This window comes from Macrotis lagotis, chromosome X (assembly GCF_037893015.1).
Source record: "Macrotis lagotis isolate mMagLag1 chromosome X, bilby.v1.9.chrom.fasta, whole genome shotgun sequence".
Classification (NCBI taxonomy): domain Eukaryota; kingdom Metazoa; phylum Chordata; class Mammalia; order Peramelemorphia; family Peramelidae; genus Macrotis; species Macrotis lagotis.
The window spans coordinates 45,983,851-46,010,482 of record NC_133666.1 but is presented as its reverse complement, the minus strand read 5'-3'; the positions used below and the strand labels follow the sequence as shown (position 1 = coordinate 46,010,482).

Genomic DNA, 26,632 nt, shown 5'->3' with positions numbered 1-26,632 from the left:
ACACAGACAGCTAAACTTTAATAATGGGGAGCTCAAACTCCCTCTCTCAAAATTAGATAAATCTAACCATAAAATAAATAAGAAGGAAGTTAAGAAGGTGAATAAAATCTTTGATATGATAGACCTCAGGAGAAAACTGAATGGGGTTAGAAAATATACCTTTTTCTCTTCAATACATAACACCTATACCAAAAAGGCAGAAATATTTCAGATATGATGCAATAAAAATTACATGTAATAAAGGGCCATGTAAAGGTAAACCAAAAATTAATTGGAAACTAAATAACTTAAATTTTAAAGAATGAGTGGATCAAACAACAAATCATAGAAATAATCATAGAAATCAACCATTTCATCCAAAAAAATGATAACAATGAGACATCATACCACAATTTATGGGATGCAACCAAAGCAGTTTTTAGGGGAACTTTTATATCTCTAAATGCTTTTATGAATAGAGAAAGAAGAGATCAATGAATTGGATATGCAACTAAGAAAGCTAGAAAAAGAACAAATTAAAAATCTCCACTTAAATAACAAATTAGAAATTCTGAATTCAAAGGAGAGATTAATAAAACTAAAAGCAAGAAAACCATTGCTCTAATAAATAAAACTAAGGTTGCTTGGCTTTATGGAAAAAAAAAACCAATAAAATAGATAAACCTTTATTTAAACTGAATAAAAAAGAAAGAATACCAAATTACCAGTATCAAAAATGAAAAGAGTGAATTCACCACCAATGAGGAGGAAATCAAAGAGATAATTCAGAGCTATTTGCCCAACTTTATGGCAATAAACTTGACAATCTGAATGAAATGGATCTTTACAAAAATATAAACTACTCAGATTAACAGAAGAGGAAATAAAATACTTAAATAACCCCATTTGAGAAAACAAAATTGAAGAAACTATCAATAAACTTCCTAAGAAAAAGTCTCCAGGTCCAGATGAATTTTCAAGTGAATTCTACCAAACGTTTAAGGAACAATTAATTCCAATGCTACACAAATTATTTTTAAAAATAGGAGAAGGAGTTCTACCAAATTCCTTTTGTTCCACCAGTATGGTGCTGATATTGAAACTAGGAAGAATCCAAAGAAATAAAGAAAATTATAGACTAATATCCCCCAATGAGCATTGATACAAAAATCTTAAATAAAATTTTAGCAAAGAAATTACAAGTTATTACTAGGTTAATACATCATTATCAAGTAGGTTTATACCAGGTAGGCAGGGATGGTTCAATATTAGAAAAACAATGAATGTAATTGAACATATCAATAACAAAACCAACAGAAATCATATATTATCTCAATAGATGCTGAAAATGTCTGTGACAAAATACAATATCCATTCTTATTAAAAAACACCAGAGTATAAGAATAAATGGATTTTCCTTAAAAATAATAAACAGTGTCTATCTAAAATTATCAACAAATATTACATGTAAGGGGGGATTAACTAGGAGCATTTCCAATAAGATCAGGGGTGAAACAAGAATGCCATTATTATCATTACTATCCAAGACAGGATTGGAAATACAAGCTTTAGCAATAAGAGAAGAAAAAGAAACTGAAGGAATTAGAATTGCTAATGAGGAAAGAAGCTTTCACTCTTTGCAGATGAGATGATGATATACCTAGAGAACCCGAAAATACTACTAGAAATAATTAAAATATTCAGAAAAATGGCAGAATATAAAATAAATCCACATAAATCATCAGTATTTCTATATATGAACAACAAAACCCAAGGTCAAGTGATAGAAAATAAATTCCTTTTTTTAAGGGTTTTTTTTTTTTGCAAGACAAACGGGGTTAAGTGGCTTACTCAAGGCCACAAAGCTAGGTAATTATTAGGTGTCTGAGGCCAGATTTGAACTCAGGCTGGATTCTGACTCCAGGGCGGGTGCTCTATCCACTGCACCACCTAGTCGCTCCTAAGACATTCCTTTTAAAGTAACTGCAGACAACATAAAATACTTGGGAAAAGATCTCTCAAGACAAACTCAGAAACTGTTTGAAAACAATTGCAAAATACTTTTCACAAAAACAGAGGCAGACCTAAACAGGGGGGGGGAATGTCAATTGCTCAGAGAGATAGGCTAAGCTAATAAACTAAAAATGACAATTCTCCCCAAATTAAATTACGTAATCACTTGCCATACCAATCAAATTACCAAATAATTATTTTACAGAGCTAGAAAAAATAGTAACAAAATTCATCTGGAATAACAAATAGTCCAGAATATCAAGAGGATGAAAAAATGCAAATGTATTAGATCTAAAACTTTATTATAAAGTAGCAGTCATCAAAACTGCCTGGTACTGGTTAAGAACTAGAGTCATGGACTCGTGGATTAGGAGAGGTACAAAAGAAACAACAGTAAATGACTATATAGTAATCTATTGTTTGAGAAATCCAAAGATATTTGTTTCTGGAATAAGAACTCACTATTTGACAAAAACTGCTGGGAAAACTGGAAAATAATATGGAAAAACTAGGCATAGATCCATATCTCAAATCCTTATATCAAATGGTCAAAATGGGAACAGGATTTAGATATAAAGGGCGATAGCCAGATCAATTAACATATTAGAAGGAAAATAGAAAGCTGGGAAACAATTTTCACAACTAAGGGTTTTGATAAATGTCTCATTTCTAAAACATATAGGGAACTGCATCAAATTTATAAGGTTACAAGTCATTTGCCAATTGATAAATGGTCAAAGGATATGAACAGGCAGTTTTCAAATGAAGAAATTAAAGCTTTATGTAATCATATGAAAGAATTCTTCAAATAATTATTGATTGGAGAAATGCAAATTAAAACAGTTATGAGGTACTGCCTCACATCTATCAGATTGGCTAATAAGGAAAATAATCAATATTAGATAGATTGTGGGATACCTGGGACATTAATGGAGTTGTGAACTACTCCAACCATTCTGGAGAGCAATATTGAACTATTCCCAAGGAGCAATAAAGCTGATCATACCCTTTGACCCAGAAATACCAATACTGGGCCTATATTCTGAAGAAATTATAAAAAAAATGGAAAAAGTTCTATATGTTCCAAAATAGTTATAGCATCTCTTCAAAGAATTGAAAATTGAGGGGATGTCCATCAATTGAGGAATGACTGAACAAGTTATAATATATGAATGTTATGGAGTGCTATTGTTCTATAAGAAACCAGGAATGGTCAGACTCTAGAGAATCCTGGAAAGAATTATATGAACTGATGCTGAGTGAAGGAGAGTAGAACTAAGGGAACATAGTAAACATTAATAGCAACCCTGTGAGTTGATCAATTCTGATGGATACAGCTCCTCTCAGCAGTTCATAGGGCTAGGACAACCCTGGGAAACCTATAATGGATATCACTATCCAAATTCAGATAAAAAAACAAAACCAAAAAACCCACAAAAGATGAATGAGCACTATGTTCACTTTTCAAAATTTTCTCTTATGTTTTTCCTTCCTCCCCCATGGTTTTCTTTTTTTATTAATGATTTTTAAAATTTATTTCAGGCAATGGGAATCAAGTGACTTGCCCAAGGGCACACAGCTAGACAATTATTAAGTATCTGAGGACAGATTTGAACTCAGGTCCTCCTGACTCCAGGGCAGGTGCTCTATCCATTTGCTACCTAGCTGCCCCCATAGTTTTCTTTCTTTTCAATTAGTTCTAATTCCCCATAAACCAAATGATTAACATATAAACATGTTAAACACAAATGTACATGTACAACATTAACTAGACTGTTTGCTGCAGAGGGGAGTATGGAAGAAAATTGTCTAGCTTATAAATATGCAAGTGGATGAATGTTGAAAAACTTCCATAACATGTATTTGGAAAAATAAAATAAAATATCTATAAAAAAACAAAAAGCAAGAAACAAATTACTATTGTTTTAGTTTGTCACCAAAATTGTTCACCTTTCTGTCTTTACAATTTCATTCCCAACCATTTCCCATCCCTCCTGATTTTTAGAACTTCAAACCCCCAAAATCTATTTTTCTTCTAAATCTTTTGAAATCTTGTCTCCCCAAACCCCGGGTGAATATTAGACATGGGTTTCCTCTCCTCTATCACCAAATATGAGATGGGATGGTCACCTTATCCCAATATTCCCCATCGTTTTCACTCCAGCAACAAATTCCTCCTTGCTTGTTGCCTGAATGTAGGATTTTTGTGCATAGACACTGAGCCGTGGGATATACTACTGACTCTTTTCAAGCATTTTATCTCCTGTGGATTTCTGGGAAACTCCATTCCTATTCCATCATCATAGCTATTCTCTAAGGAGTCTAGTTGGTGGGTAAACACAGGCAGCTTTCTCTATCACATATCCATTTTAGCCCTTTTGATTAGATTTGCAAAGAACTCACTTAATACATTCTTACCAGTCTTATTAGTTACATTCCATTCCTAGATGTCCCTGGATGTTTTTGTGGAGCCCCCTGGAGCTTAGCAGTGACATTCTGAAAACCTTTGCTAATTGAAATAATAATAATAAAAACTAATGTTTATATAGCATTGAGCCAGCCACTGTGCTAAGCATTTTACAATCATTTCATTTGATCCCCACAACAATCTTAGGAGATAGGCACCATTGTTATCCCCTTTTTGTTGATAAGCAAACGGAGTCAGAGTTTAAGCAACTTGTCCAGGGTCGAACAAGTTATAACTATCTGAGGCTACATTTGAATTCAGGTCTCCTGACTCCAGGTCTGGTCTTTTATCTGCTGAGCCACTTTGCTCATCCAGAAACAATGCAATATTACTAAATGTATCCTGAGGATATTCCTTGCCTGTGTGCTTAGCAACTAGGACATTCCAAGGTCATAAGGAGGAAAACGTTGTTTCCAAGAAGCTAAAGGGATCAAAGGAGAGTGCAGAAGAGTTGTTGGCACAAATTACACATTTTTAAGAACAGAGAGATGGAAATTTAAATCCCTAGATTAGAGTTGATCAACTTGATTCCAACAACGTGAGACCTTTAAAAAGTGGAAGAAATTGAGGTGAGACATCTTTGGTTGTGTTCTCACACTGGTTGTTTTGGGTCTAACAAACGTATAGCATTCTTTATGAAAAGCACTATGAGAAAGTGCCATGAAAGGAGCTGCAGACACTGTTTTTCAAGTTTTCTTCTTTCACTAGAGTTGATTAAATGCCCTTCATTCTATAATGTTCCTCTCTCCTTGAATGCCAGGGGATACTTTATTCCAAGTTCACATCTCAAAGGACAGATATCCTTAATCAAGGACTTAATCAAGTCATGCTGTGCAACCACTTTATGATCCCTGCTTCCTTTTCTAAAGATTTACTGACAATTCCTTCAATAACATGGTCTTGAATTTTGCCAGAGATCCAAGAATGAGTTCTGCCTAAAGTTTTCACTCTTCACTATGTTCCCATTTTTTAAAAATTGGGACTGAATTGAATATTCCCAATAAAATCATTTCAGGGTTAATATCCCTAGTGAAGTCCACTCAGGGTTAAGAAATATTAAAGAAAGAACAAGTATTCTTAAACTATTTCTAGAAGAAAGCCCCTTGTATTCCAAACAGGTGGCTCACTCTGCTAATTTTTGATGACTACTTTTACTGACTACTAGAAGGATAGTAGACTTTTCCCCCATGAGATAAACCTTGCATTCCAAAGAAGCTCATAAGCCTCTTGTTTGATAAGTAGACTGTCCCTAGACCTTGTGTTCCAAGATGAGTTACATTACTTCAATAAGATAATTATAATCCTGAAGGTTATTCTCACCATCTGGATGGTGAGGTCATAATTTATGAAAACCTTTCATTCTTTTCTTGGTTACTGGGCTAGATTTTCCCAAGTAGAATGTAACTCTGAAGACTAACCAATGAATGGACAGAGAGGGACACTGGGGAGGAGGAGGGGATTACATTAGGTCATATAATCTTGCTTGACTGTCAATTCGGGGCAGCTCCTTGATCTTCACTTCCTTAGCAGTGACATTCTGAAAACCTTTGCTAATAATAATAATAAAAACTAATGTTTATATAGCATTGAGCCAGGCATTGTGCTAAGCATTTTACAATCATTTCATTTGATCTCCACAACAATCTTAGGAGATAGGCACTATTGTTATCCCCTTTTTATTGATAAGCAAACTGAGTCAGAGTTTAAGCAACTTGTCCAGGCTCACACAAGTTATAACTATCTGAGGCTACATTTGAATTCAGGTCTCCTGACTCCAGGTCTGGTGTTTGTGAGACTTGGAGTGTTCCCTTTTCTTAAGAAAAGCCAAAATAAACTTTATTTTTTGCTCAGAGGAGTCAATATATTTTTAAAGTGGATTTTTATCCCACACAGGAGTGAATTGAACAAAATGATCAATGAGGAGTTGATACCTAATATAACCAAGAAAACAGTAAGAGATCTAGTTTTGCCCGTGACAAGTTTGAGTCACCATTCTCTAGTGAATCTTGAATATTGAAAGGACTGACAGGGTTGATTGTTGAGTCACTCTAAGTTATCTTAAAGACATCCTAGAAGCTGGTAGAGGCATAACACTATAGCACTGGCAAAGGGCAAATATCCCTATAATCCAAAAAGGGGTTAGTTAAATTTGCAAACTATAAGCCTATGAACTTGACATCTATTGTAAAAAAAAAATTAAGAGATGGTAAATGAATATCTAGAAACGGAAGTAGTGATCAGAAGGGTCACACCTTTGCTCTCTTCAGTTACTGTTGCTATGCTCTCCTTGACACGTACAGCAGAGGCTTTGGAACAGAGGAGGAAATTTGTAAGTGATGGACTTTAGAGACACTGAAAAGTGAATCATTTTTTATCAGAAATTTGGGGTTTTCTGGGAGAAGGGGCCCATACATCCTTTCTCTGGAACCCATGAGAGTGAAATGTTTAAACATCTGGTGGCTGGCCAGATGTGAACATTGACAGTTGGAGACAGAAGAATTGTCCAAAGCTTCCTTGGGTAGGAGAGATGAAATAGTAATTATGCCTTAGCCTCCCCATCTCTTAGGGTTAAAGGGTGACTCTTTTTCTTTCCTTCACTTGCTTCATCTTTTCCTTACTCTTCTCTCTCCTTTAGATGCCTACACAAAGGCTGAAGTGATCTATTCCTGGACTCTTGGAAAAAACAAATCTGTGGAAGTGGCACAGGATGGCTCTCGCCTGAACCAGTATGATCTGCTGGGCCATGTTGTTGGAACTGAGATCATCAGATCTAGTACAGGTATCAGGGTTTGGTGGTTCCATCCTAGATGGCAACAGAGACCACAGTGCACTGCAGTGGGAGGAAGGAAACTGGGTGCTGGTTTTGAAAGATGAAGAAGCTATTTGCATAACTTTGCCAAGGCTGAGGATACTTATCCATCAGTTTTGGCATGCTGTGCCAGAAGACAAACTTGAGTAGGGAGCATGACTGGGATATTTCATCTGACTGACTAGCTTTGGTATCCATAGAGGGGTTCACCTAAATGCATTACTAGACACTTTACATGCTAACCTATCCAGCAATGCCCATTTCCTCTGGCTAAAGTGCCTTCATTCTCTGGTCCAGTCTAAGTAGGGAATTATGGTGAGCCACAGGTGCTCACATGCTCTCCCTCAGAGACAGAATGGAAATGTATAGCATTTGAGAATCCAATATGAAGAATAGGTAGCCCATTCATTAGCCTCCATTCTTTTTTGGCTTGGAGTTGGGTGTATTGTTTACCGAAGCCTTTCTTCATTCATGAGCTCCCACAGCAGCAGATGTCATTCTGACCTTAGGACACTTGAGAGGTTAAAGGATTTGCTTGTCTGAGGTCATTGCTGGTATTCTTGCTGAATTTACTTAAGCTAATTATGCCAGTTATCAAAAACGTGTCTCTAGCAAATATTTTCTGATTTAATGAATATTGATTATTTTTCTTCAACTGCAATGCTTCATTTTTTCCTAATTGCCTATGGGTCCTTTGTTTCTCTACCTTCCCTCCCTTCCACCACAGTTCTATTCATTCCTCTTCCTCTCTTCCTCCTTACATTTCATGAATATTTTACCCCTGGACAGACACCAGAGAGCTCTCCCTTCAATGTGGTGGAGTGTTTTCCCTCCAGTGTGCTTGATGTTAATAGACCCTGCCTTTAACAACCTGTATCTTCTCCTTAACTAGCCCCCGAGGGCTCACGGGGGAGTCCAAGAATTCAGTGTCAGAATGTTTGATCCAGATCTGTTTCTCTAGAGAAGAACTAGCCAAAAAAGAAATAAAAAACCCTTTATTTTGTTATATGCACTGAGTGAAGTGATAGTGAAGGGAATTCAATTCAATTAGCATTCGTGAAGCCTTTCCCATGTGCCACTGTGACATGCAGTGAGGATGTAAAGACAACTCTGTCTCCAAGGAACTTGCCTGCTACTGGGGTGTATTTGTGGAGATGGACAATGTGTTCACAAAAAAGTAATTCCAATGATTGCACATTGAATAAGTCATTTCAAGAGAGAGAAGATAATGTTAATAATTGGGGAGGGGAGTAGGGAAAGAGGTGGCAATCAGAAAAGTCTACATGGATGGATGGATGGATATCTGTCACACAGAAGACTTGTGGAAGACGTGTCCCACAGAAGACGTCTTTGATTGAAGTTAGTGATTCAAAGAGGCTGGAGTGCATTCCAGACATGGAAATTCACCTGTGCAAAGACATGAAGGTGAAAGATGGAAAATTATGTATGGTGAATAGCTAGATCAGCTTGACTAGAACAGAAAATTTGAAGGGAAGTAATATAAAACAAATCTAGAAAGATAGGTAGGTAGGAAATAGACTCACTGCCAGGTTGAAGAATTTGGATTTTATACAATAGAGAGCCACTGAAGATTTCTGAGTGAGGACTAATATGATCAGCATTTTAGGGAGATTACATTGGCAGCTCTGAGTGGATTATAGGGGATTAAAGAAGAGGAGAGAGAACCTGGGCTAGGAAGGCTAATGTTCTGAACTAGGACAATAGGTTTAAGGGTTGAAAGCTGGGTATAGATTATGGAGATGTTGGGGAGGTTAAATTGATTTGATGGAGGGGAGGGTAAAAGAAAAGGAAGAGTTAAGGATGACTCTGATGTTTCAAACCTGGATGACTGAAAGAATGTTGGTTCCCTCAATAGAAGTGGGGAAATTTAGAAGAATGGAGGGAAATAAGATGATTTCTGTTTGTACTTACATAGGGACATGCTTATGCAACCAAATGAATAGCCCTAAAAACTATCCATACAAAAATGACTCACAGCAGAAGCTGATCACTTTTCTAGATCATTTGTTACAGGGTATAACTATGGCAGGCTCATCTAAATGAGAGTCAGGTGTTCACTGGGTCATACTGTCTTAGTACTCAGTGATTTAATCATTGTCTCCTTCCCTGTCCCCTTAATTTTATAGAGTGAATTTTATTTTGCAAAGAGCTTTTGCTTTAGTTACTTCATTTCTTTCTCACAATGCCAACACAAGGTAGTTAGGACAAGTATAATTATACTCATTTTACAGATAAGGATATACAAGAGTTGTAGAGAGACTTTTTCAAAGTCATCCAGAAAATAGACACCAAGTATCTTGACACCTTATTTTATTTCCTCCCAAAATCCTCCCTTTTCAAAACTGCTCCATTTCTGATGATGGCACCATTTTCATTCCAGTCAGTCTAGTGCTCAATCTTGGAGCCTTGCAGAACTCTGCCCTCTCTCCCTTATCCTCTAATTCTTATCAATGGCCAAGTATTACATTCTTTCTCAGATATTGTCTCTCATCACCTCAGCCCCATCCCCCAGGAGTTTGATAGCCATCTCCATCAATTCAAATGACTACTTGGCAAATAGTCTCTGTTTATTGGAGCACAAAGAAATCCAATGATCGTTAACAATATGTATATGTGTATGAGGGGAAGATTGAATATTTCACGCTTGGTCATGAGGCTTGTGTGCTGAGCTAGCTAGGTCTGGCCTCCGTGGAATTGTCTACAGTGTTGCTGTTTTTTGCCCTAATCTGTTATCTCCAGGAGAATATGTCGTCATGACAACCTACTTCCACCTTAAACGCAAGATCGGTTACTTTGTGATACAGACTTACCTACCCTGCATCATGACGGTCATCCTGTCCCAGGTTTCTTTCTGGCTTAACCGGGAGTCTGTCCCTGCCCGAACAGTCTTTGGTGAGTGTTGAACAAGCATGAAGGTATTCCCTGTGGAGTGCACTGTGCTTCCAAAAATGACCCTAAGGCAAAGCAAAGGGTAAAAGTAAAGGTCAGAAAACAGACAGTTGGTGGGGGGAGGGTCCTCAGCTTTGAGGCTGCAACTTAGCCCTTTCTGCATGCAGCCTCAGGCTCCCCAGGTACTTGGTTGGAATCCGTTGTTCTGGATTCCATTTCCTCCAATTCTGTCTAATGACCCATCTCAGAGAGGGAACATTGGGGTGCTAGAAAGAAGGTGCTCCTTCCAAGAAGGAGTGCTGGGCAGTCCAACCAATTGAGCAAAAAGGTCCTAGCAGCAGAGATTTTAGACTTGGGAGGGATGTCATCTAGTTCAATTGCCTCTTTTTACAGATGTGGGAATTGATGCCCAAAGAAAAGAAATGACTTGCTCTAGGTCACATGCCTAGTTCCTGGAAGAACTATGGCATAAACCAGAGGTCTCTTGATTCCTAATTCAATGTTTGCATTTGTCTGGTCTCCATATGCTTCCAAGGAAGCAACTGTTCAATCCTATCGCCCATCAGTAAGTGTTTCTTGGTTCAATTCCAGAAAATGAGCATATATATTAAGCTCCTACTATGTGGCAGACACTGGTAAGGACTGGGATACCAAGAAAGGTAAAATACAGTCCCTGTTTCCAAGGAGTCCGTGAATAATTGGGTGGGGGAAGAGACAGTAGGCAAACAACCACTTAAAAATAAGATAAAGGCCAGATGGATTAGAGTTAATCTCAGAGGAGAGGCACCAGCACCAAGGAGGACTGGTAAAGGCTTCTCATAGAATATAGAATTCTGACTGGGACCTGAAGGAAAGCAGGGAAGATAGTAGAGATATAGATTGTTAGGTATCTGTAAAGGGAGAAAGATGATAGCTAGTGAGGATGGAAGTAATGGGTTTTTTTTGAGAATAAGGTAACATGCAGTGAGTCTGTAGACAGCAGTGAAGCAGCCAGCAGACAGGGAGACATTAAAGGTAAGTGAAATAATAGGAATGATATAGGCACCAATCTCCTGGGAAAGAAGGAATAGAATGGGATTGTTTGCATATAGAGAGCTATGCCTTGTCAAAGAGAAGCACCACCTCTTCAGGTTAGATGGGATGAAGGAGGAATAGTAGGGGTAGACATATAAGTGATGGGGGAAGAGGTGGAGGAAGCTCTTAGTTTGTTTGGAGTCCTATGTTTGGGCCTGCTAGGGATGCAAAGGAGCAGTATCTTTGGACCATCTGGGAGTGTATTCTTGAATCAGGGTGACCAGACATAAAAAACCTGACCCAGCCTTGACAATGAGAAGCAAAGTGATAAAAACGTCCCAGGTTCAGTGTCAGCAAATCTAGCTTGAAGTTCTGGCTCTCCCACTAACACCTATTGATTTTAGAAATATTATCTGCTCTTGGTAACTTGATTTCCCTGTCTGTAAAAATGAGAGGGTTGTACTGGACAATCTGGATATAACCTTGTGGCTAAGGTGTTCTCCAACGCAGAACTATCTCATCCTTTGTAGAAGAGTGGATGGCTATGTATCTCTAGAGACAGGGAGTTTTGCTGCTCTGATGTCATCTCTTGGGTTAAGGTGGAGAATACCTCTCCCAGGAGGAGGGACTCCTATGTGCTTTCCTGCCCCTACCCTTGTGTTTTATAAGGAACATTTGCTATTTTTCCAGGTGATTGCTAACCTGGAGGACTGACTCAAGATGGTGGCATTCCCCAAACCCCCCTGCCCCCTAGCAGAGAAGGTTACTCAGGACTTTTTCCTGATAGGTCCAGAAAGTATGTACCCTCCCAAATAGAACACCCTGCCTGCTTGTGGTGGGCAGAGGGTTGCTGAACAATTGGGTCTATTATCTTAGCTTGCCAAGCTACAAATTCAGTTAGTGTGTTAATTAGTCGCTAGCAATATTATTAATTTATTGGGCTGATTCCTGTCATGGCTCAAAATTTGTCTCTGCTAATCAGCTCCCTTGATGACGTCCTGTTCAATTTGGAGCTGCACATGGGATTGTTAACCCTTGATGGAAATAGAAGAACCTATTCTATACAATCACTCCCCAACCCCCAGCTCTGGCTGGTGCTTCAGTGCCCCCCCAGGAGACAGGTTCTGGCTGAGGAGAAGGGGGCTTGAGAGATTCTTGTACTTCTAGTTCTTGTTCCTTACCCCCCTTGTCCCCTAAGAACCCCATCTCCTGGTACTCCAATCATTACTTCTTCTCCCCATCCCTAAACATTTGTCCTACATTACAAGTCTCAGTAGTATCGTAGTTACTGAACTCTGACCCTCCCACCTCACATTTCTCTATGTGGAGAACAACATGGAAGTGGTAGCATTTTCCAAAGCAACTTCTTCCATTCATCACTAAATCCTGATTATCCCTCTTGGAATTCATACTCATTTTATAGATGAGGAAACTAAGGCTAATAAAGAGCTTTGGAAATAACATCAGACTGAAGATGTCTGCCTCTACTATCTCCTCCTTCATACCACCAGACCAGAAATTTACACTTCTAGCAAATAACAGTCAACATTTGAACCCAAGCCTCCTAATTCACTCACTAGTGTTTTTTTTCCCACTGCATCACAGTGGCCTCTAAGATCTATAGATGCACATGTATATTACTATCTTTATCCACATACCCAGAATCTCAGAATTGGAAAGGATTTGGTCTAGTCCAACCTGCATGTGAATAAAAGTCACCCTATTAAGTGGCCAATCAGCCTCTGCTTAAAGACTTCCCCTTGGTGGGAAACCTCTTCCACTTTTGGCTAGCTCCAGTTCTTAAAGAGTGTGTCCATATATTGTCGACATATCTACTTGCATGTTAAGATCACAGATAGAGAACCAGAAGGATTCTCGAGTCCAACCTCAAGTAAACTGAGGCTCAGCAAGATGGAGTGACTTGTTATCCAAAGTCATTCATTACTCCTTGTTCTGACCCTTGAATCTAAGTGAAACAAATCTAATTCCTTTTCCATATCTGCAGATGGCTATTGTGTTTCACTTGAATCTTTTCTTCTCTGGAGTAAAGCTCCCTAGTTCCATCAATTGTTTCTTGAGTGGTACCATCTCAGTGGGTGAGAGATGTCTGCTAAGAGCAGAGGATAATAGGGACCTATTGGTTCCTTGGTTCTGGACTCATGCCTTTGTTAGCACAGTTTTACTGGCTGCCAATGTTGACTCATATGGAACTTGCCATCCACAGAGATTCAACTTGCTAGCAAGCTAGGCCCAAACTAACAAGATGGAATTTAATAGAGATAAAGGTAATGTCATCTATTTGGGTTTAAAATAAAATCAGCTGCATAAATACAGGAGTGTGTGTGTGTGGGGGGAATACATCATAGGACACCAATTCATATGAAAAAATCTGCAAGGTTAACATGAGCCATTGGTGTTGTATGACTGCCAAGCAAGGTACTATAGGCTTGGGTTATGGGAAACTGGAAGGAGAATTCAGCATGTGGGAGGCAACAGTCCTATGATATTCTGCTTTGGTCATACCACATATACAAGAGGATGCTGAGGTCTGACAAGCTGCCATGGGGAACAGTACACACTACCATATGAGGAACAGTTCAAGGAACTTGGGGTGCTGAGCCCTCTTAGAAAATATTGATCATGGGGTGAGAAACAAATGTGACAGTTACCCAACCCATGGAGCAAGTAGTAGAATGGAAGTGTATCATAATGGAAAAGGCATGAGATTTGAGAGAATCAGATTCTAGTCTTGACTGCAAACCATAGTCCACCCCCACTGTGGCCCTCAGTCTCCTTTGTAAAATGAAGAGGTTAACTTAGACCTCGAAGATTCCCTTCTGGCTCAGATTCCTTTTCCTATGACTTTTCTTTGGGGCTTCAGAGAGAGAGTACTGTGGTTCAAGTAGAAATACCAAGGATTCAGACCTGCTCAATGAAAGGAAGAACTCTGTAACAATGAAAACTGCCCAATAACATGTCCATGTTTGCTCATGAAATGACGAACTTCTTGGCACTAGAAATGTTTGATCAGTGGCTGGATGATCATTTGGGGAGGGCATCTTGACTTGGGCAGAAGTTTAGACAATATGATTTTTGAGATCCCTTCTGGCTTTGAAGCTTAGATGACTTCCTTTGAAAGGGTCCCTCTTTCCCAAGGCAAAATTGGTGAGCCCATCTATCAGACGGTAGTGGAGTCTTCCCTTCTCTTCCTCCAGGAGTCACCACTGTCCTCACCATGACCACCCTGAGCATCAGCGCCAGAAACTCTTTACCTAAGGTGGCGTACGCGACGGCCATGGACTGGTTCATAGCCGTCTGTTATGCCTTTGTGTTTTCTGCGCTGATTGAATTTGCCACTGTCAACTACTTCACCAAACGGAGCTGGGCGTGGGATGGCAAGAAGGTGATAGAGTCTCAGGAGCAGAAGGTGAGTGACTATGGGAAGAGGGTAGAGGGAGGGGCTAAGAAGCAACCCACGAGTGAGCTGCATTGGGACCAGGAGTGGGCAGCATGCAGCCTGCTGGCATTGGATAAGGCTGTGTTCTATTCACTGGGGTCATCAATCCAGGTCTTGACTGGTGTGCTTCTTGGCAGCGAGAAGGGAGGAGGGGATGGTAGGAACTCCCAGCATATACCAATCATGTTGGGGAAATACACAGAGGATGAATAGATGACAGAAAGAAGATAGAATGATTCGAGTCTGATTTTGCTTCCATGTTATCTCTCTAGCAGAATGACTTTCAGTTCAGAAAGGGTAGAATGCCTTTGGTTAAGTGGGAATTGAGCCCCAAGACAGGCAAGGAGATAGTGAGGAAGCAGATGGTTACTAAATGAGCTCAAACCTAGATGAATTACATCTCAGGGAACTCAAATAATTTGAAGGTCTCGTCACCTTATGACCACTGTCAGTCATCTTTGGGAAATCATGGAGAATGGTTCAGAGGTCAGAAAACTAGAAGCAGGCAAATTTCCCAATGTACCAAAAAAGGGAAAAGCATGAATTTAAGAATTCACTTAAGTAAACTTGAACACTAGTCCCTGAAAAGTTCTAATGATAGATTATTAATCAAATGGTTTGTGGGCCTTTAGGAAAGCAGAGATGCTGGGAGCCAAAATAGGTCCTAGAAGATCAAGTCATATTAACTATCCTCTCTCTATTTAACAGAATTTCATAGCAATGCTATAAACATGGTTTATATTGATTTCCATGAGGCATTTGATTGAATCTCTCATATCCCTGTGACTAGATGGAGAAATGGGGACTAAATTATAGTGGAGTTAGGTGGAATCATAGCTGTCTGAATGACAACTATAAGTGGTGACCAATAGATTGCTGCCACCCTGGAAAGGAGTCTCTACTGATGCATCGTATGGTTCTGTCCTTGGTCCTATCTGGTTCAACAGTTTAATGACTTGGAAAAAGACATGGAGGGTATGTAAACCAAAATTAGAGATGGCATGATAAAGCTGGAAAGAATAACCAATCAAGATTCCAACATTTATCAACAGACTATAATGATAGGCTGAAATTTAAAAAAAATCACTTTAATGAAGATAAAATCTTATATTTGAGTCCAAAAATATATTTCACAAATGTAGGATGGAGGAGATGTGGCTTAGCAACAGTTCACTCAAAAAAGAAAGCTGGGATTTTTAGTGGACTACAAGCTCAACGTGAATCAATAGTGTGATGCAGCAGCCCCAAAAGCTAATGCAATCTCAGGCTGCATTAATAGAAACATGGTGTCCAGAACAAGGAAGATAATAGCCCTCCAGTACTCTGCACTTGTCAAATATTATCTGAAGAATTGTGCTCACTTCTGGGTACCACATGTTAAGAGAGGCATTAATAAGTGTGTTCAGGGCTGGGTTGCCAGGAAGCTGAATGGTCCGGAAACCATACCATATGACGAACTACTGAAGGAACTAAAGAAGGTCAGGCTGAAAAAGAAGACTTGGGGAAAGGGGAGAACAGAGGAGGGGAGGGCATGATAGCTGTCTTTGAATACCAGCAGATTTGTCATATGAAAAAAGAAAATATGTGTGTTAAGTGTAAATACAGAGCCAGAATTAGAATCAAATGGGAGGCAGATTTCAAGTCAATAGAAAGAATTTAACATATTCTTTTCAAAGCTGAATGGGGTTCTCTTTTGAGGTAATGAGCTCAACATTGCTGGAGATAATTTCAGGAGTTAAATCGTTATCTCAAAGGGACATTGCCATGGGCATGGGATGAGGAGGAGGCTAGACCCTATAACCTCCAAAATCCCTTCAAACTGTACTAGACACCATTAAATTCATCTGCCTAACTTACTGGGCCCTCCTCTTTGCCCATAGCCTCTCCCCCATTCTTGCACCCTCTCTCCTTTCCACTAGATCCGACTAGCTCTCATAGTAGGAGAGATAAGGAACCAGAGTAGCTTCACACCCTCCTGCCATACTTCTGGGGTGCCTATGATTAGTATCTCTTGGGTGCTAAATGGAGGTTTCTCTGTGACCAATTGGTGCTACAGGAGGGGAAGGGAAGGATGCCTTGCAATTCTGTAGCCTTCTCTCTAATAAGCCATCAATGGAGGAATGAACAGCTCTTAAGGGAGGGAAGGAACCTTTAGAGGCTCATGGCAGGATTATGCCTAAAGTGGCTCAAATGAGACAACTTATCTATCCTTAAAACTCTCTCGGGCTACAACTTTCACAAGCTAAGAGGTCATTTGTTTCAATATTTAGCTACCACCCATTATAAGATCTTGGTGTCTACCCTGCTCTCTCTCTTGGTCTAACTTGATCTTAAGAACATAGTTTTAAAGCAGAAAAACGATCTTAAATATCAAATCCAAGCCTATTGTTTTTGACAGATAATCAACTGAGGCACAGAGAAGAAACATGACTTGTTCAAGGTCTACACAGGTAGAAAGTGCCCAGGATGAGGATTAAAAGCAAAGTTTTATAGTCTATTGACTATAATTCCTTTTCCTATTACTTCTCCTAATAATCCACAGAGATCAACAGGCTCTGAATAATTTTGTATCCATTTGAAACCATGAAGGGGGAACCTTTGTATTCTCTTAAGTGACTGGATAGGTGGCCAGGTTGAACACATGGCTTGGCTACCTATGATGTCATTGATCATAAGAGTCATTCTTTTTAGGCTCTGAGGAAAATTTACTGAGTGGGTAACTACGATCAGCTTGGGGAAGGTTTGGTGCCCTCCTTCATAAGCATTGGTTTCCCCCTCTCATATTTTCTGGACAAATAACTGCCAGACAGCTCCTCCATCACCCCACCCCTCAGCCAATCTCTATTCCAACCCCGTACTCTTACAGAAAGCGCTTACTCTAGCACGACCAGTCCCGTCTTTTTATTAGTGAATCAATTCTGAAATCAAGCTTTGTCCTTGACATTCATTCTGGAGGCTGGGCTTGGGGGATGGCGGTGGGAGTGATAAGGAAGGAAGCTCATCCGAATGTGTTTTGTGGGTCAGATATGGGAAGGCAAAGGAGAAGGGGAGTAAGATTTTTGCCAAAGCAAGGTGCTTTCTGTTGATATTGGCTCTAGCCCTAAGGGTAACTGCCAAAAGGTGAGACCATTGAAGCAAGAACCTTAGTTCAGTAGTTTGAATGTTAGAGCTGACCATCACCTTAGAGGTCATTTAGTTCAACATCTTCTCCTAGCCCCACCTAGTAGGTTCGTTGAACCGAACAAGGACACTGGTGCCCAGTTTGTCCATGAAATTTACCCAAGACCATCCAATTTGAAAATCCAGGGCAGTGGATTTGAAAATAAATCCTAGAGAGGGCAGATGGCTAGATCTAAGAGTTGGAGTTGCATTTTCTCTGTATTACTATAGGATATGTAGGGGATCTTTTTCTGTCAAGGGCTGCTGAGTCCCAGGGTACAAAAACAATCTCAAGCCATATAAATGAAAAGTAAATTACTTTTGTTAATTTTTAAAAGAACTATAAAGCATCATCCCCATCTACTTGTTTTGGTGAGGCAATCAGGACACTGAGCTAATAAGTGTCAAGTGTCTGAGACCAGATCTGAACTCAGCTCTTTCTGACTGATCCAGGAGTCAGTGTTCTATCCACTGCAGTGCCACCTAGGGACCCCCAACTATTTTTTTAATTTAGAAAAGGGAGCATAAAATGCTACTCAAAAAATACACTATCACCTAATAAGAAACATATTTTGGTTCTACATAACGGCCAATCGTGGACAGGAAAGGTGGGAAGCAAGAGACCAAAGGGAGAGAGGCAGATTCCTTGTTTGCCAAAGAGGTTTTCTGTCATTTTTTTTCTCTTCAATGAAAAACACCCCCACTAACTTCCTTCTTTAGAAATTGGGGGGACAGTCATATATCCCATCTAACAGAGGGAAAAATGTTTTCACAAAATAATATCCTTCTCTTGTAACTATGGTCAGTCAATCAATCAACAAGTTTTTATTTTAATTCTGTTCTCCACACTGTACTTAGTGCTAGGGCCTGGATGAAATTAAGCCCAAGGATGGCTGCAGTTTTGGAACCCCTGGTACCTACTAAATGTCAGTGGAAGGCACCTTGTTCTGACAAGAATCTCCAAGGGATTTGGAAGGGACCAGGAAAGAACAAGTGATTGTTTAGCCAATCACAGAGGTGCTTTAGAATTGAGCAGCTGTCTTGCTTGTCATATTAACAATAAGTTTCAGGTCATGTTGGCCATGCCTAGCATTCAAGGAGACTTGAGACATCCTGTGCTATTGGAGCCAGCTGCTTTATAGAGTAATAATGAGGTGACCTGCACCCTTGGCCATGATCCCACTCAGTTTATATAGTTTGGCTTTTGTCACGCTTTCTCCCCACACTTCTCATCCTGCTTCAAAAGCAGAGCAGTGTCTATCCTGGGAAAGGAGCATCCTGAAGTTTTGAATGTGAGCTGAGAATAGTGTCAATCTTTGTTTTGAAGACCCAATTTTCCGAGAAGTTGGTCCACTACCTCTACATAACCAGAATTTCTTGCAGAGCCCTAAAATGTTGTGTCTTTTCTTCTCAACTATAGGAGACCCTTTCCTGAACCCTGTCTGAGAGTTCCTGGGAATGTCTTCTACCAGAAGCCTCTAGGTTGAGTCCCTGATCCCTCCAAACCAGCTGGATAGCTTTAGGGGATTGGGACTGGGACTCTCTCCTATGTTTGTCTGGCATTTTGAGTCATAGGCCATGTTGTTTTGGTGCTGTCTGGCATGAAAGTTCACTACAGATTCTGTCTCAGCCTTTAATTAGCTTTACTCAACACAACTGTCAGGAGGAGAACTGGGGAACAGATTGTTGATGGACAGGGAATAGCTCTGGGTTGTATTTTCAAAGTATTCTTCTTAATGTTAAAAAAAATAATATGCCCGTGTCCATCCAAAGTCATTTTCCCCAGAGCAAGGATCAGACTCCTTTGGAGATTAGAAGGCTCTTGTTTTAGCTTGGGTGTCAAGGCAGGATAATAATTATAGCTAGCATTTATACAGCACCTTCAAGGTTTCAAAGCATTTGATCTCATTGTATCCTCACAATAACCCTGTGAGATAGATTATGTCGTTGTTGGCCAGTCAATCAGTTGTGTCTGACGCTTTGTGTCACCTATAACCTGTCCATTTTGCTTAACTCTGCCTGGCTTAGCTCATAGCTTCCCTGAGCTATTATTATGCAAGCCTTCTGTCACTGCAAGACAGTGATCCAAGAGGAAAGGTTATATGATTATCCATTTTATGGATGAGGAAACTGAGGCAGTCAAAAGTTTAATGATTTGCCCAGGGTCACACAACTAGATCCCAGGAAAGATTTGAACTCAATTCCTCCTGACACCAAGTCTATTGCTTCATAGAACACTGAGTTACCAAGCTGCTTTACTGGATCACCATTTCAATGGCTTTAGAAGCCATAGCGTTTTAGGGTCTAGGACAGTGGAAGCTCTCTCTACATAGCTGTGTATTAGGTGACTGGGGTCCCCTCCTGACTTGATCCTTGAATACGGGAGGTGTTCAAAGAAGCTTTACTGAATCAGATCAAGATTAAGGCCAGGAAACTTTAGTATAAAGAACACTGGCCTAGTCAGCAGGAGTCTGGATTCTATCCCCTATCCTGCCACCTAACTTCCTGAGTAATCTTGGGCAAATCTGCTATCCCCTCAGTTTTCCCATATTTAAAATTAGGGTATTGGATTAAAAGGTATCTCAGGTACCTCTGAGTACTAATGCTTCCAGACTTTCTGGATTGTCTCTTACAAAAAATAGGGGGTGGGAGACCAGATGAGGTGGAGCAGTCCATCTGCAGTCCATGCAGTGTTCTTGGCTCTCGCTGATTTTCTTAAAATTGTCATATAACCAGTTTCTATACTCTGCTCCACATTGGTTCTTTGGGGCTCACTTCTCAGGGGAGCATCATTGCCCCAATTGGGAGGCAGAGCTTGATTTTTTTCTGTAGTTTCTCCCGTGGGCCTAAGAATCGTTTGCAGTATGCAGGAGGGAGGCCAGCCAGGGCAGGCTGAGTCCAAGTAGTCCGCCCTGCTATTTCCCATGGCTGTTGAACAGCTCCTTGGCTTTGAAGTATCCAATACTTCTGATCATCACTCTTCAAAACATAATTGTAATTTCCTCTGCCACTAACTCAAAAATCAATCCCTTAGAAATCCATCTTTGGAGAGACATTTTCAGCATCTTCAGTTGACAGTGCTCAGCTTTGTGCTATACAAAATGACTGCCTACCTTCTATATGTTTACATTCTAAACTGAGTAGCCTCAAGCAAGGGGAGGAGAGCTGGTCTTAGAGAAGCAGTGGGGGTAGCAAACCAGCCATTTGGATCTTGTAGCCAGCAGAGACAGGGAATCAAATCTTTCCTATGATGTTTCCGACTTAGGAGACACTGCACAAATCATTTTCCCATGCTGTCTCATTTTCTTCATCCTTAAAATGGAGATAATCATAGCTGCATTCCTTAGTTTACAGGTCATAGTTGTGAAGTGTGAATGAGATGATAATATGGATATTGTTTTGCAAACTTCAAAGGTTGTAGAAATCTTCGAGATTATTGTCTCAGACTCCTCCCAGAGGCCTCTATACCTCATTTACTTCTTTTAAGAAAATTGGACAAATACCTCCCTGAAAAATAAAGTGAGGTCTTGAGAGTGAGAATATTTGGACAGCATAAACCATGTTTAAGAACAAGGAAATCATGTCATCCAAGAGAGTTAATGTGGTACAGCTGTAAGAGATAGTATAAATTCTGCCTTAGCTCCTTATTACCTGTGGAATCATCTACCAGTCACTTCATCTCCCTGGGACTCAGCTTCTTCATCTAAAAAATGAAGGGGGTAGATAAGATGACTTCGGATGTCCCTTCCAGCTCTAGATTTGTGGAGAGCAGTTTGGAGTAGAGAAGAATTCTGGGTTGGGGGTGGACAGGTTGATTATCTACAAATCCAACTTCCTAACAACTGGGGCTATCCAAAGACTGGAGGTCACTTGTTGGATGTTATGAAGATTCTTATCTAGGATTGGGCTCTGTTGGTGGATTCCATATCTCCCAGCTTTGAGATTCAGAAAATCATGATGAGTCCCCTACTCAGATGGAAGACATGAGTTTTGGCAGTGGCCCCAAGGAGGCAGGGCCCTTTAAGGAGTTGGGCTAATTTGTCTCCAAATTGTTCTAGTGTGTATATGTGGGGAAGGAAAGGACTCTGCTGCTCTAATGACACATTATGCTACTCCCTGGCAGACCCAGTGCTCTCCCAAAGAGTTCAGGTATCCATTGTCTCTTTTCTTCTCAGAAAGTATAAACCCCAAGCACAGGCATTTGCAGAACCTTTGGTGGTGATTCTCTAAAAGCTCATGGCTGCTTATTTGTAAGACTAACACTTCATTTCCTGCTGGGCTTTCAAACTCCAAAACATCCCAACTGATGTCATTTACACTCTCAGAAATCAAATTCCTGTAGGGAAGAAAAAAAAATGACTTTTGGGGGGGGGTTTGGCATGTTGCTTCTGTTTTCCTTCTGCCTCCCTCTTCGTCTGTCACTCAGTGTAGTAAGGCCAGGATACTGGCAACCAATTTGGCCCTGGCCATGCCTATCAATCCTCCTCACCCTTCTACCTTCGCATCTGCCTTCTCAAAGGATCTTAGTAATCAATAGATGATCCAAGGGCATAAGGGGCAAGGAGGGGAGACAGAGAATGAGGTGCATGCTGGTCCTGGGATGGCTCTAGGGTCATAGAATTGCCTTTTCTAGTTAAACCTGATCACGATACACTTGAAAATGTCTCATCACTGGAACTTGGGGACATTCCAACAGAGTCATAGAGCATTCGAGGCGGAAGGAACCTTAGAGATCATCCTGGCCACCCTCAATCCAATTTTACACATGAAGAAACAAAGGCTATAGAGCTGAAATTTCTCAGACTTCCAGCTCAGTACTCTTTAGACCACAATGTTCCAAAAGCCATCTATCTTGGGGAAAGTAGAGTTACCGAGCTTAGGAATGATTTCACTTCTCCCTTCAGAGCCAAGTTTTTGCCAAAGTCCCATCAACTTCAATTTGGTACATAGCCATATCTTAATATACACAAGGGCTAAGAGTCTGTTTCATGGTGTTGGAATCATGAAATTAATTCACTCTAATCCTCCAAATGATGTGGTATACCTTGAGGACAGTACCTGAGGCAACAGGAATCAGATGTGATTTAGTTGGTGAAAAAACTGGTTGCTGTAGCTCTCACACTCCCCTAACTCCCTCAAAGAAGCAACAGTCATCATACATTCATGAGAATGAATTTTGGAAACTGGTAGAGAACTAGGTTCAGGAGCTGCTCCAAGTATCCTCTGAAAAAACTAGATGTAAACTTTTCCATCTGTGACCCAATAACTGGAGTCAAGGATAGAGGCCTAAGAAAATGCAGCTCAGTGATTCCATTGATTCCAGATATTTGTCTTTCAGTTAGTGTCTGTGGCTATAAAAGGATGAAATTATACAGGTTTTCTCTGGATCATAAGAAATTACCAACAGGAACACAAGCTATAGACAGAGGTGAAGTATGTAGTAATGGCTAGCATGTTAGATAGCATTTTGAGGTTTATAAATGGTTTTACATACATCATCTCATTTCATATTCAAAACAATCCTGCAAGGTTGGTACTATAAGTTACTATTACCCCCAATTTACAAATAAGGAAGCTGAAGCTCAGAGGGTCTTGTCCAAGATGACAGGTGTCAGAGATGAGATTCAAACTCCAGTCTTTTCTCCTTTCTAATATGATATGCCACTAGAGTGAGCTAAGGAAGAAATGAGACAAACTAAAAACTTCAGTAAGGCTGTGTAAAAGTATTATGAATTATAGCCACTGAGGTCTGGCTCCCTTGGCCCACAATATCTATCAGGTCTAACATTAAATATTTAACCTGGAAAAAGAGAGACTTGGCAGAAGGAGAAAGATATTGGGAGAAATGACAACTGATTTTGAGTATTTCAAGGATTCTTTCAAATGGAAGGGGAATAGCACCCTTTTGCTTGGCCCCACGGGGACAATGGGTGCCCAGGAATGGATGGAACTTTCAGAGAGGAAGATTGTGACTGGATGTTGGAAGAAATTTTTTAATAATTTGCACTGTCCCAAAGTGGGACAGGCTTCCTCTAGAGGTAGTGGGTTCCCCCTTCCAGGAGCTTCTTCAAACAACTGCTAGATGTCCACTTGTCATGGGTAACATAGAAGGGATGTTTGTTTCAGATACAAGTTGAATTAAATGGTCTTTAGAGACCCTTTGACTTCTGAGATACTGTTAAGTTGTATTTTATTTTAGTACCAAACTCAGCACTGAGCTTTAAAAAAACTAAGCCTGGCCCTGTTTTTCATTATACAGAGAAATCTTACTGAATTAGGGCTGGATCAGTAACTGTCATTACAAGTATACATTAGTGTTAACTAAAATTCAAAATCTTCCATGAAAAATATTTTCAATTCACACCTCTAAACTTTGAAAAAAATTGCTTGCATTTGACTCATTCATTCATTCATTTGTTCATGCAATCAATATCTATTGAGTACCTACTGATGTATAAGGACCACTTGGACAATCTCAAAGTTTGCCTCTCTCTGGCACCTGATCCTTTGACAAATGTGGGTTTCTTTAAGTCTTGGGAGAACAAAGAACAAAAGGGGAACTTTGAGCAGACTTTATTGCCTACCCTCACTAAATACAATCAGCTGGATCTGGTGCCATGTGAGAAATGTGTCTTCTTCATTTTGCCTTTGCCAGAGTCATCAGAGAATTTGAGACCTGTTCCACAAGCCTTTCACTGTTTGATTTGAGAAGAAATTTGCATCTAGTTAAGCATCACATGAGTCAATGATGTGAAGTCCCAAACCCTAAACCTGCGAATGACATGCCTATGAATTCTGGGTCGCTGGAGATAACTTGAACTTCCTTTCTCAGTTATTGTACTCCTGCGGGTCTCTCTTCACATGAGGACTCAGTCTAAAATGAATTCATGGGCAGCATCAATGATAGTTCTGGAGAATTAAACTTCATGGGCACCCAGGCTAAAGGCCTGGGGAAAAGTAGGCCATTCTTGGTCCTGTGTTCTGCTCCTCCAGCCTGTCATTGACCTAAGAAGGTCACTCAATTTGTGTCCATGTATTGTTTTGCAGCATGATTTCATCCTCTCTGTTTTCCAGGACCATCACACCGGACAGTTCCATGACATGGAAAACAATGAATCCATGGATCCAGTAGCTTCCTCCTCACTTCACTGCTGACCCTCCCTTCTTGTCCCTGACCCTGAGTTGAGGGCAAGTGCCTGGGTCTTCCTCCCAGATAGCCCTGAGCTCTAATCCTGTCATTTTGCTCCTGTTTCCAAGTCAGCTATCCCAGTCACTTTTCCCTGCTTCCTACTACGTAGCTGACCAGGAGAACTGGGGTTCTCCTTCCACCTGACCTACAGAACTCACACACATCTGAGCCTGTGGTAGGGGATATACACAATCATAGAAATGAGTAATATGTGGTAAATGTGCATTAAATATATAGTCCCAGTAGTAACATCCTCAATTTATAACTGAGGAAACTGAGACTTGGAATAAGAGGAAACTGAGACTTGAAATAATTTGTTCCTTTTCACATAACTTGCAAATGTCCAAGTGAGAACTTGAATTCAAGTCCTTCTGACTCCAAGTTCAGTGTTCTTTTTACTACACCATGTTTATTAATCTTTAAACACAGAAATCTGAAAAAAAAAAACACCAACCATGGAAGCCAAAATCTAGAGGGACTTGGCTCAAATACTGTCTCTGCCACTTGGTACCCGTGAGATCTTGGGCAAATTTCTCCCATCTGGGTTTGTTTCTTCCTCCTTAAGAAGAGGGATTTCTAGCTTCATGTAAGGTAGATAACTTTTACAAAATAAAGTTTGCCCTCATTTCTATAATTCCAGACAGTTCCAAAGGGCCCTGACTCCTGGATGATATTGCATTTAGTATCAGTACATTATTCCCCATTATGAATCTTCATCCCTAACTGTAACACTGACCCCTCACTATCACGGCTCCATCACTCCAGTGTCCTTTCCCCCCTTCTCTCCCCAGTCCTTCATATTGGTTTGTATAATGGAAGTAACTAGTCTTTGTTTTGTTCCCTTTCCCCTGTTTTCCCACCCATCCTCATAGAAAAAAGAGCCGATGACCTTGGCTAAGAAAGCAAACAACACCTACAACATCGTGGGGACCACCTATGCCCTCAACATTGCCAAGGATCCTGGCCTCTCCACCATCTCAAAGAGTGCTGCAGCCAGTGCTACCGCATCAGGGGCAGCTGTCTCCCCACCCAAGACACCCCATGTGGTAGAGAGTCCCCCTGAAACCAAGAAGACCTACAACAGCGTCAGCAAGGTGGATAAGATCTCCCGCATCATCTTCCCCGTGCTCTTTGCCATCTTTAATCTGGTCTACTGGGCCACGTATGTTAACCGGGAGTCAGCCATCAAGGGCATGATCCGGAAACAGTAAAGCCACAGCTCCATACACTTCGTTGCCAACAAGCATCCCAGGAGACAATGCCTACGGGTCTACTCTCATTTCCTTCTGAACATAAAGGCTTTGCTTTAGAACCATCAGTCAAGTTGTGACTCTTTCGTTTGGCTCACTTTGGGCTGTCAACTTCAAAAAATGTCAACAAAGAAACATGCCTCTAACATCGGGAGTCTGCCCTCCATTAGTACCGTTTGCTGCTACCAGATTTTTGGTTCACCAGCTTCCCCATTTTGCCCACGCCCCTTAGCCTTGCCAGTCCCCAAAAGAAAGCCAGTGTGTGCATATCCATAATTCTATGCTAACTTCCTACAGTGTACAATCCCTTGTAACCCTGCCCCCCCATACCTAGTCATCACCTATTCATGATGTAATATTTTGGCTTCTTTTAGCATTCCAAGGT

General features: G+C 40.4%; 1 protein-coding gene across 1 annotated transcript in view; it reads left to right on the top strand.

The window, feature by feature from the left end:
- GABRA3 (gamma-aminobutyric acid type A receptor subunit alpha3) overlaps positions 1 to 26,208 on the top strand; it is a 133,237-nt gene extending 107,029 nt beyond the window's left edge. The window contains exons 6-9 of the mRNA XM_074200427.1: positions 7,095 to 7,238; positions 10,029 to 10,181; positions 14,408 to 14,619; positions 25,870 to 26,208. Of these exons, the coding sequence (XP_074056528.1) occupies positions 7,095 to 7,238; positions 10,029 to 10,181; positions 14,408 to 14,619; positions 25,870 to 26,208 (848 nt within the window). The remainder of the gene's footprint in view (positions 1 to 7,094; positions 7,239 to 10,028; positions 10,182 to 14,407; positions 14,620 to 25,869) is intronic.
- The last annotated feature ends 424 nt before the right edge of the window (positions 26,209 to 26,632 follow it).